We start from the raw sequence: 12,584 nt of genomic DNA, 5'->3' as shown, positions 1-12,584 counted from the left end.
AATGCTTCAACTAATATACAACTGGTACAGCTGTGCAGAAATTCAAACCTACCTCTGTACAATGAGGATTTGCTGGAGGAGTAATTCACAGGACAGTTCTGCCATTGATGTCTGGTGGACCTGCCCAAAAGCGCAAAACTTTTGTAAGCAATTTCATAAGTACCTGAAGTAGTAATACTGGGGCAGTAAGATCCCCCAAGTCAAAGCGATGAACAAACCTGAGAGGATCCATGTAGGGCACCTCCTAATGGGAGTGATTTACCTGATACTGGCAGCTTGGAACAAGCCATACCCACCATCTTTGACTTGATCAGCACTCCTGTGGAATCACCTGAAGGTTTACCATAATTCCTTTAAAATAGTGCTATACCACCCACTGTGCTCTACATCATGCATACCTTGTTATTTAATGGGAATTAACGTTTGATGGTCTATGATTCGTGTCTCCCTGGCCAATATCCGGGGTCCTCTCACTGGCCACGCTAAGTGAGTTTACTTTGAGAAAGCTGCACCGACTCATAGGGAAGGGAGGACGGGAGTTTCTTGGGTATTATTTGTTCTCCATGGAACAGAAGCATGATGATTGACCCAATTGTTTTGTATGCTGTATGAAAGCCAATACAATCTGGAAAAAAAAAAGAGAATGCGTTTCTTTATAGTTAGATGCTTATTTTAGGTGCAATGATGGAGCTGCTTGGGTTGGAGGCACAGACCAGTGCTTGAATGGAGGGTGTTGTCTAGCTGGAGACACATCTGCTATGTAAGTATTCAAAGAGCTTGTAGCTGGGCCCTTTGTGGGCCGTGCAAGAGGTAGTGTTTGGGAAGATAATGATAAACGATACTCCCAAGGGCCCAGCACTGCAAGGGTGTTTTCAGTAACCTGAGGAGATTGTAAAAGCAAAATTAGAAGCTTTGTTGAACCAAGTCTTGCTCATTGGCTAGTACTTGTGAAATATCAAATTTTTTTTTTTTTTTTTTTAAAGACGTTTATTAGTAATCAAGAGAGCAGTACATATAGCAAAGCCTACAACCCCGTGGGCCGGCTGCATCATCGCATTTTCATGGTGGAATAAAGGGGCATGGAGGGGGGTGTTCAATTTCCTCAGCCTTATCAGCGGTAAATGATCCGTTAAGTACAAGTTTCCATGCCACATATGCTCAATAGTCAGTGACTCTGTCAAATGACGTCTTGTTTTATCTTTTTTTTATAAGTAAACATAATAACTCTAGAAACAAAATAACTCTCGTCGGTGTGTCTCAATCTGCGGTTGCTCCTTCGCGCAACTCTCCGGTATCTACGACACCGAAACCCATGGGTTGTAACATCGAATTATGGAGGTGCGTCAATGAGATAGGGGTTAGTAGCGCATATGTTCAGTCTGTCTGTGTCGCGGTTTGAGACAGCCACGGTGAGCGGTATGGCCCAACGGGCTGTCAACGAACTGTGTGATGTGTCAGACGGGCAAATAGTATAGCCATGGTGTATAGTGGGGAGACGTCACCTGCGTCCAGTCCCGAGGCCGGACATGTAGCCAGGTGGGCCTTCTGTTTGTAGTGTGTGAGGAAGACAAGGCTATGTCTGGGAGACAAGATTCCGAAACTAAGAACGTGAGTGTGAGTGTAGGAGGGGAGGCGGTAGGGGAGAGTGTGCCTGTGGGTGCGATGCTACGAGAAAGGATCTAGGAGGACATTGCAACATGTCATGAATTAGTTGTCCCCCGCATGGGCGGTCGTCTAGGCCTGCAGCTAGCTCATCGGATACGTGGTGTAGCCACTGCGCGGGGCATCTGGGGGGGAGGTAGGCCACCTGGCGAGTGCCATGGGGAGGGGGGGGGGGCACAACTTGCGTCCTGGTCCTTGCTACGGGCACCCTAGCAGTGTCATCCCAGCTATGGCGGTCCTTGAGCGAGCCCTCTAGTCGTGCCCTCCCCCTGGAGGGAACCCAGGATGTCGTCCCAAAGCTGTGCTATCGGGAACTGCCGTAAGCCCGCTATCTCCTCCCGGTGCAGCGCCATACTTTCTGCTCTAGCCCAGTTGGTGAAGGACGCATACCAGTATTTGGGGAGTGGCGGGTCTTTTTGCTGCCAGTGTTTGGTGAGCAGCCGCTTGGCTGTGATAAGGCCGAGGTCCCAGAACCTAGCTTGTGTCTTATTGAGTTTGGTTCTTGTGTAGAGCCCGAGAATGCAAGCCTCCCACGTGTGTGGCAGCCCCGGGCCTGTGCTATGTGACAGGAGAGAAGTCACCTCCCCCCAGTATGTGGCTAGAGAGGGGCAAAGCCAGAGCATATGCAGGATGTCTGCGCCCAGCAAGTCCCATCTGGGGCAGGTGGCAGTGTTTACCATAAAGTACCTGTTGATCCTGTCCGGCGATAGGTATGCCTGGTGCAGTATGTATAACTGAATCGTCCGGAAGCGGGAATTGCGTGGGATATTCACAGGGCCAGCCAATATTTGGGTCCATTCCTTGTCCGTCCAGTCCCTCCCTCGGTGCGCCGCCCATTTATCCCGAATCGGTTGTGTTGTCTTTTGCGTGTGCATAAGGAGGGCCTGCGCCAGCCAGTGTATGATGTGGGAGCCGTTGCCCATGACATGTAGGTATTGCAGTAGGTGGTGTATCGGTGGCTCATCATGTATATCTCCCCAGGATTCCGTGTATGTCCGTAGTATAGACGCGTGGAGCAGGAATTGCCCTGCTGGCAGACCCGTGCCCTCTGACAGTACCGCAAATGGGAGTATGGTGCCATCCGCGTAGAGATTGCCCATGGTCTCCACTCCAGCCGCAGTTCAGCTCTCCAGAATACGCGGCGTCACCGTTCCACCTCTCCGGGGGGTGCCCAGCAGGGGAGCGCAGGGGCGTAAGGCCTGACTTCCTGGGTCAGTTTCAGGCTACGTATGAAGCATTTACGTGCCACGTGCAGGGGCAGAGGGCGGGGTCCCTTGGTCAGAGGGTGAAACAAGGCGCACACCTGCGTATGGGTCCATTGGTAGGCAGCGGTGGCTGTGTCGTCTAGGTGTGAGCCGCTAAGCCAGTGAGTCACCCATTGCAACTGCGCGGCCAGGTAGTACAGCTCCATGTTAGGAACTGCCAGCCCTCCCTCAGCAGTCGGGGAGTACAGTTTCGCCAGGGCCACGCGGGGGTGCCCGGTGTTCCAGATCATGCCACGGATCATCGACTCCAGGTCGCGAAAGATCTTTGTGGGTACATATATTGGGAGGTTTGCGAAGTGATATAGCAGTCTGGGCAAAGCTATCATTTTGGATAGTGCAATCCTGCTGGGCACATTTAGAGGCAGAGTCTTCCAGAAGCCCATCTGGGCTCTCAGCGAGGAGATAGCGCGCACCAGGTTGCCCTCTAGTATTGTTTGCGTATCTCTGTATATGTACATCCCGAGGTACTTGAAGGTGGTAGGATACCATGTGAGTCGAGCACCTCCGGTACTTGTGAAATATCAATGAGCAGAGTTTTTCACCTCGGACCTATAATTAAATATTGCCTCCATACAATTGATTCCCTTGATTCTTTTGTTGTGATGCCCTGGTGGATTCGATCCTTTTAAGGTGATGTGGCAGTCATTTGATAGTCTTTATTTAGGTTTGTGTAATATAGTGGGATTGGAAGCAAGTTGCAAGTGATAGCCAATCACGCCATCATACTTTGACCATGACTGAATCCTAAGGTTCCAGGTATATTTTCAGATGCCTTGAGCATCTTGGAGTTGATATTTAGTGGTGTGGGTATAGACTGACACACAAATGGTCCCTACTAGGAGAGCAGGATCTTTGGATGCTGGTATTCTTTGAGGCACTTCTGGTAGACTGACCTTGGTGAGGACATGCTCACGGGCTGTTTTAGTAACTTCCTGCCTACCATGTTCCCCTTGGGCTCATAAAAGTTGATTAATACTGAGATTTAGATGTTTGCACTAAGGGGCAGAAGTATGTCTTCATATCTTTTCATTTACCTCTAGAGACACTAGATGTATAAGCAGACCCTGAGTCAGCAGTGAAGGGATCAGCATGGTATTTCTAGCAGACAGCATAACTAACCCCTGATCTTAGGTCAGGAGGCATATTGCTCCTGGACTTTGGGAGGCTATTTTAATTGACAATGATTTGGATAAAGGTAAACTGGTTGCAGTGTTGTCTTGAGTGTGTTTTTGGAGAAATGTAGTTTTTAATAACGTTTATTAATATTGAAAACAATGTGACATTGCTCTTGTTTTAAGTACAAGGAAGCAAAATACAAGTGCATATACAAGGCACCAACTTAGCAGTGCCAACTCACATTTTGTAAAAACACCCCCTCATAGATGATTCTGGAACGTGTTACACAGTAATGTCGGCAAAGGGTGGGATGAAGGACCAAGTGCCTCAATAGCTCAGGGAATAATTGCCCAGAGTACAAAACACATCAGTGCGTGAGTAAAGCACTGCCTCTGACGACATCAAACAGACAGTACTAGCAGTGAGGCCCATGAAAATTAAGGAATAAATGTTTAATAGTGTCAGTCTTTGTTCACTTGTTCGCATTCCACTCTCTGTTCTTATTCCATTCCTTGGGAGTATGCAATCTCAAAACGTCACAAGTGGCCTCTGACTGTGTAAGCTGAAAGCTCTCCTATTGTGTTGCTTCCTTAGCTGAGGCTCAACCACAACATAGCATCATTCTTTGAAAATAAACATTTTCTTGAACATTTTGTAGCTCCTACCTCACCATTAATGTTTATCAACTTTGGTCTGGAAACAGATGCACTCTTTGACCAGAGGGTTGTAGGTCATATTTTGTGTCTGCAGCTCTCATGACTAATTCTCAGTGTGACATTGGATAATTGGAGCTGCAGTGTGCCTGCTCCTGACCTACCTACCTGGAGCCCATTTGTGGAATCCTGATGCACTAAGCATCTCAGTTCTACATATCGAGTCCAGTTCCAACACTTCATCCTGTAGGAAAGCCTGAGCACAGCCTGAATATTTTCACCTTAAGACTAACAAGAAATTATTTAGGCCAAACATGGATCTGTGTTGTAGACTGCTCATAGGTGGTGAAGCTAAATAAAGAGTTTCAAGTGAAGCCTCAACTTAATCTGTGGTTATATACTAGAATACTGAATCCTCATAATTATATGAAAGATATTCTTAAAGGATGCTGAACCTCCCCCATCTGTTTGGTATTATGCTTCATCATGTGGCCTGCCCTTCACCCATTTTGAGGAGCTTTTAAACATGGATGTGGATTCTTTCCCAAGTGACAGCTCTTAAAATGGAGCCTACCAATGTTGTATCTGTGGTTCCAATATGATTATAGTAATGGAACTCTATCTCAGAGTCTCATGTAAAATAGCTAACCGGAACGTACCGTATGCATATAATTAACTTGTGGTAAACTGTATTACTTCTATTAATGCCTCCCATCTGTAAACTGAAAACTTCGACTGGTATGTTACCTGTAGTTTGTTAACATCATCAAGTTTGTTCCTAACTCTAGAGGCTACAGAAGGTTTGTGGCAGTCTTCAGGGCCTAAGTTTCCATCCTACACTACCTAACTGACTACCTGGCAGTCTGTTGTATGTGGGCTAAGTATAGTGGAAATTATGAGAGATAAAGAGAGGTAACTAAAAGAATAACAGATAAGTGTACTGATGTAACTGGCACCTGGAAGGGATAATACCCTCCAAGTCCACGCAAGTCAATAAGTTGGTAACCGGAAGACGGAGACCGACATAGGCCAGGAGCTTAATCAACTTGTGGTAGGATATTCTTGTATGTGAACTATCAAATGTACTGCCTCTGTCCCCAGAGTTATTCGCTTGAGAATCTGAGATAGTGTTCTACTCCTTTTATCCTTCTGTTCTTCTTCTAGAGACACACATAGAAACATTCTGAGCCAATGTACAGCCTTAGTCCACTGTGTGATTTTTTTTAAATTTTTTTTTTATGAAAAAGGAACATTTATTGAAAGAACATTTTGAAAATAAATACAAATGTAAGCTTTCTTCAAGATCTTCACGGCTCGTGAAACAGTATGCACACCAGGTTCCATAGTCCATCACATAAGGACATACATCGAAAGGGGAGCAAAAGACAGAGGGATTGTTCCCATGGCAAGGCTATGCCCCATCTCAGGCATTTGGAATCATTTCAAAGTCTGTATTTGGGTTTTTGCTCATCAGTTCATACTCCACTCTAGCCAGATTTGAAGAGAAGGATAGCAACTTGGCCCAGGTAGAAATAGATGAAGTGTTTCGTCTCGTGCGTCACGTAGCTGCCGAAGTTTCTACCAACAATGCAGTGCCAAGTTGGGTTGTACTTCTTGTCAAACTCCTTTTTTATGTGGGCTGCAATGTCTTTCTCAATGTTGTACTTCTCCAAGGCCTGCGTGGCACATTCCACTGAATCCTGCTGCATCTCCTCGGACATGTCAGCATTTTTGATGACTGCTTTTCTCTCAGACATGTTTGACACCTGGCTCTTCTCCCAGCTGCAGTCCACTTGTCCTTTCTCTCGATCCCGCGCGGAGTGCCACTGTGTGATTTTAAGGAATTACCACTTCCAATGACCTCTGGTCTAGAACTCTGCCTAAGGTTTGGCCTGTAGTATTTTTTGTTAGTTTATGTTTACACGAGCTACCCCAGAACATCAGACAAATTCATTCCTTGTCCGAGTTTCGAAAGAATCTTAAAACCTGGCTCTTTCCTAGGGTCTGAATTCCTTTCCCTGACTTTCTGCTCTGACCTATTCCATCCTGGTCAATTCTATCTAGTCTGAAGCGCCTGGATATCCGTAGGGTGACGGTATGCGCTAAATAAGAACCGCATTCAATTCAATTCATTAAACCATAGAAACTTTATACCGGTCATTCTTGGTTAGTTATGGTATTCTCATCCTTTGGCCATGAAGGGGATGCCAAACAGCCTAATACTTGAAGGTTTTGCTGCATTATCCAGTTGTTTTACTGTGGTCCCAAATGTGAGGTAGAAGCAATGACCTGGTGCTGAAAATAATCCTGGCACTCAGAATCCACTTTGCTATCCAATGCCCACTTGCCAGGTTAGCAATACGCATCCCTACTCGTCTTGACATGCTTCCCAGGTTTACCTTCTGCTGCACCCTTTGTCATGGAGATTTTCAGAACCAGTTCAGTGACCTCTGGGCAAGCCAGTCCCAGGTTCAAGGGTGTTCTAAAGGGACTGCCTGTAGATGCCACATTTTATGCCTGGCATGAGCTAGTCCATGGGAATGACCCCTTATGCATGCCCTAACCAATGGGGTAAACATTCCCTAGGCTAATCCTACTCACTTAGGGCATTTTCAAAATGCCTGTAGTTTTCGGTCACACTAAACATGGGCTCTGAGGGTTAGGCCCTGGGCTCGGACGGTTTACGGCATGTGAGGGGTATGCACTGAGATAATCCTAGTGTCCTCCCACTAATGCCAAAATGCAGTTTAAGGCAGTCCCTGTACTCCCCAAGAAACTCAGGGACAGAAGTCTAGTAGAACAAAGCAGGGTTTAGCAGCAATCAGACAGTGGATACACAAGAATTGTTTTGACATCTGGCTCTCACCCTTTGAAGTGCGTCCCAAGTGTGATAAGTAAAACCCCAGCAGGCTGATCACGCATGTCTTGATACTCCAGCAGGATGTGACACTAATGTCAACAAGATCTAGGGTGAACATATCAAAAGGGCAACATTTCTTCTTTCCACGCCTTATCTCTTTCTTCTCACCCTCTGTCTCTACTGTGTTCTCTACTTTAGTTCTCTCATTCCCTTAACTTTTTCCATGCCTCTCATCATTGTACCCCTCTTTGTACCTTAAACTTGCTCTCTACCGATATATTTCTCTCACTACCTCACCTCTCTCTGTTTCTACTTCTCTCAAATGCACATCTTTCTACCTTGACTGTCCCACTGCCTCACCCGTTGGTATACCCCACCTACTCACACCTGTCTCTCATTTCATTTCCTTCTCTCTGAACTTTGTGCATAGTTCTTATTTGAATGTTTAGCACTGGCCCACTACACATCCACCTTGTGACTCTGAAAAAAAATGATGATGCTTGTATGGTAAGGGGTCAACTTTAATGATGCCAACAACACCAGGCTCAGGGCAGCAACTGCAGTCCTGAGAACCCAGGAACCCTCACCTCACTCAATATTACACCCACCACATTCTACTCAGCCCACCACCAACACATCCCCATTCCTTCAAATGAGAAACAATACATAACTAATTGCACAATTACTAAGCTCAAATATCAATAACATGGATAGAAAGAAAATGGAACGCTACCAAAAATAACTAAAAACAAAAGGATCCTGCATATAATGGTATGGAATGTCGCAGAGAAAAATAATGGAGACCAATTTGATATCAACAATAGAGATGATGCAGAAAGAGTTCAGGGCCCTAACAGAGGGCGAGGCGCGGGCCTTGGCACTGGCCCGCAACACCGTACATATGATGTCGGAGACAAAGCCTTAAAGCTCCTAGCATGGCTGGAGCGTAGGGATAGAGAGCGCTCCTGGGTGGCGGCGGTGCTGGATAAGTCAGGCGCCTTTGTGACCACCAGTACTGACATCGCGGAGGCGTTCCCGACGCACCTTGAGGAGGTATATACACCAGTATGCACCAGGACGGTTCAGGATTGTGAGGAATTTATCCGCGACTTTGCGCTTCCCACTCTGTCACAGTCTCAGAGTGATGCTCTGGAGACAGCTTTGTCCGAAGAGGCGATAGGGGCCGCGCTCCACTCCCTGCAGTCTGGCAAGGCGCAGGGTCCCAACAGGCTTCCGGTTGAGATCTTTAAGAGACAATCGAACATTGTTACAGGGCCCCTGTTGCGGATGTACTTGGAGGCACACCAGGTAGGCTTGTTACTGCCGGACCAGAGAGAGGCCATGATCGTGGTTATTCACAAGGTGGGCAAACCCGTTGATTGTTGCTCCTCCTACCGGCTGATCTCACTCATAAATGTGGAGGCGAAGGTGTTAGCGAAGGTTCCGGCGGACAGGCTGCTCCAGCTACTGCCTGGCCTGGTCCATGTAGATCAGTTTGGATTCATGCCGAGAATAAGTACCAGGCATAACTTGCGACGTCTGTATGGCGTACTGTACACGACGGAGGGTGTTGGGGACACACAGACGGAATTGATGGCGCTGGACGCATCACGGCGTTAGATAGTATTGAGTGGCCATACCTCTTCATGGTCCTGCAGCAACTGGGCTTCGGGCCGATCTTTTGCAGCTGGGTGCGCCTCTTGTATCACCAGAGACAAAGCAGAGTTTTTTTACCAAAAACCTTGAGCCCCAGATGAAGCGCCTTCTCACAGATGTAAGCCACTGGCGCACGCTGCCTCTGACACTGATGGGTAGGGCCGCGATGTTCAAAATGTTGGCATTACCCCGCCTTTTATATATCCTGCAGAACACGCCGTATCCGATCTCGCCGGGATTCTTCAAACGAATCTCTCAGGTCGTGCGGATGCTTCTTTGGGACGGGGGTGCCCCTTGGATCGAGATGGGCAAACTGACACGGGGGTATACGACGGTGGGCTGGCCCTGCCGGATGTGCAGCTATATTACTGGGCATCCAAGCTACAGGTGGTAAACGACTGGGTGTATACAGATAGGGCTGAGTCGGCTTATAGAGCAGATCGTTTCGTGATGCCAGGTGGGAATTGTGAGTCTCTGTTATACTCCAAGAAGACACGCACTGATTGGCCCTCCCATACCAGAGTAGTAGTCCAATGTTGGAGAGAAGCGAATCGATTCCTAGGGTGGACGGGAACCTTGACGGGTCGGACTCCTTTGTGGATTGGGGAGCAGCTGCGTGAGGTGGCTAGATTGGAGGGCTTATGGGGCTGGAAGCTCATTGGCATTGATTACTTGGGGCATGTGTGGAAAGGGGATGCCCCACGCTCGTTTGCATATTTGCAGAAGGAATACGATTTACGGGACTCGCAGCACTATCACTACATTCGCCTCGTACACGCGCTGCGTTCCCGTATTCGCGGTGGCGCCTCAGTCCCGGAATATTCCCCCATGGAGGATCGACTACTGCTTGATCCCATTCTGGACAAGTCCACATCCACGATTTATCGCAAGTTAATAAACAACATGCCCGACCCGTTGGTGGCATTGAGGGACACCTGGGAGCGTGACTTGGGCCCCTTGGAAGACGAGGATTGGCAGGACGCCCTGCAGAGCCCACGGGAGATCGCGATTAGGGTCCAGTGCAACTTAAAATTCTGCACCTGGTGTACTACCCTCGCACCCTGCTGTATTCTTGGGGGCGGGGGGTGCCAGTCCTCTTTGTGCGTGCGGGGATGTGGAGGGGAAGGGTCCTTCTATCACATACTTTGGGAATGCCCAGAGATTGTTTCCTTTTGGACCAAGATCACGGACATAATGGCAGAAGTGGTGGAATCTCCGTTTACGAGGGAACCCAAATGGTTGCTTTTAATGATAAAGGGGCCTACACATTTGACCAGATATGGGGAACTCTGGTTGGCCATGGCGGCGGGAGTGGCAAAGAGGAATATTGCCAGGGACTGGGGGCGTCGGCTCCTCTGCAGTGGTACCAATGGGAGAGAGACCTTGATTGGTGTCAGAGGGCAGAGGAGACCATTTATAAGAGCAGGGGGTGCCCAAAAAATGAAAGAAGGTCTGGGGGCCTTGGAGAAGGCACAAGGGAAATGGGGAGGCCTGGCGTAATGGGTTTTATTTTGATTGTCCTGATGCTGAATAAATGTGACTATTCTTTATGTTTTACACTGCCTGTTTGTCCAATGCACTGTGACAAATGGATGGATATGTCAATCAGTATGAGCACTGTTAATAAAAAGAGTTTAAAAAAAATAAAACAATATAGATGAGGAACAAATTAACCCATTGGAATTATACATGTTCAAAAGAGCTACAGCACATAATCTTGTATTTGTAAGGCAAGGATTTAGGACAAACAGGTTTGGTGTGAGCAACTGCGGTCCGTGCAAGTAAGAGTGGTGGGGCCAGGTGTGGAAGGGGGAGATTTTGGCAGGCGACAAGGAGGGAAAACTAATTATTAATTTAATTTTCCCTCGTGGAAGTTCATTGAATTCCCCCCCCGACCCCGCCCCACGACTCTTACCTAAATGTAAATGTGGGTTTACTTGTAAAGCACACTGCCACCCTAATCAGGGTATCCTGGCGCTGTATACCGTTGTGGAACCCTTCCTGGTTTTCCCTGTGAGATGCCCCATACTTGGCACCCCCAAGGTGGAACCAGGCATCCCATCGCCACCGGGGCTGTTGTGGAGATTAAGCAAGCTATTGCCCAGAGTTGCAAAGTGGGACCCATGATAAGAGTAGGCACCAATGCGAGAATTGTCGAGTCCGCGGACATTGAGCCCAATACCCTGCCGCGTCGGGAATTGAACCCTGGTCCCGGGCCAGACCTCTGCATCAGGGTCTGCCACCTCTAACCAGTGAGCCACACTTCTCCACCTGCATCTTGGACCGAGACCACTGAAAGCTTTTCATTAGAACAACACCTAAACTCTGCCGCACATGCTCAAACATTGATTCTGAACTAATACAAATCATACTCTTATTCCAAACTTTGCCATTTTCTAACACAATACATGATCTTTAACCTCTTTAACCCTGACCGGTACAGAAAAGTTTGAAGAACACTTTGCCACCTAGGGCCAGCTCCTCGGATGATAACAATCTCACATGAATGTTTCTATTATTAGTTTCTTCAATAAGCTGATCTCAAATAATGTCTTTGAATACACAGTAGTTGCATGTTGCTCCTAATGTGTGTAACCGTGCCACTAACCAATCAATTGGGTCACCAGGAAGTTGTGACCTTTTGCAAACACTTGTGACGTTCTAAAACTGCAGGCTTCTTTGAATTAATTATTTTATCCAAAGGTTTAAGGAACCAAAGGTATTTGTCCAATACCTCATTGGCACTACCCTCAAATTCCAACCCAACAGTTAATACATGCATGCAGAGTTTCTCTGTTTCAAGAGCGGCTCTCACCGTCTTGATGATTAGTGGAAGGTTCTTTTCCCTGCGTTACTTGATCTCTGAGTGTTTAGCTGATCCCTAGAGCACTGCCTGAAATCTATAGAACTGTGGCGTTCCTTGGGGACTTTCAGTGGTTGCTCTGACTTGAGGTTTTCCCCTGGGTTGGACCTCACTTGCTGTACATGAAAGCCCTTGTGGCGGGCGTTTTAACATCTGGATTGATCCTTTATGAGGCCTCATATGTTTTTGCATGCCCCACTTCCCCTTTCTTAGATTGCTTTCTGATATCTCTTCTGCCATTCATCCAGCAGCTTGAAGAAAGTGGCCTTTATCTAAATCCTCACCGAAACGTGCACAGGCGCAATAACTAACTTTTATCCAACTTGAGTGGACCATCAAGAATGAAGTATTAAATGTTCTAGTTTACTGCTATTATAAAAGAAGTTTGTTAGAAAATGATAGAAATGTTTGTTTTTAATGTTTTTGGTGTGAATGAGTATGAGTGGAAGTGGTATGACAGGTATTATGGGTGTGAAATGTTAACTATTCTTTTGGATGAGGATCCTGTC

The 12,584-nt window shown here is 47.1% G+C and overlaps 2 protein-coding genes across 2 annotated transcripts in view; one reads left to right on the top strand and one right to left on the bottom strand.

The window, feature by feature from the left end:
* SPAG1 (sperm associated antigen 1) overlaps nucleotides 1-12,584 on the top strand; it is a 906,455-nt gene that overhangs the window by 144,723 nt on the left and 749,148 nt on the right. The window lies entirely within an intron of this gene.
* Nucleotides 6,033-6,513, bottom strand: LOC144828614 (dynein light chain 1, cytoplasmic). The gene has a single exon (XM_078686953.1). The coding sequence runs from the start codon at nucleotides 6,451-6,453 to the stop codon at nucleotides 6,184-6,186; it is 270 nt and encodes an 89-aa protein (XP_078543079.1). The 5' UTR covers nucleotides 6,454-6,513; the 3' UTR covers nucleotides 6,033-6,183.

Source organism: Lissotriton helveticus, chromosome 4_1 (assembly GCF_964261635.1).
Source record: "Lissotriton helveticus chromosome 4_1, aLisHel1.1, whole genome shotgun sequence".
NCBI lineage: Eukaryota > Metazoa > Chordata > Amphibia > Caudata > Salamandridae > Lissotriton > Lissotriton helveticus.
Note: the sequence above shows the minus strand (reverse complement) of the source record. Positions and strands in the feature narration are given on the sequence as shown.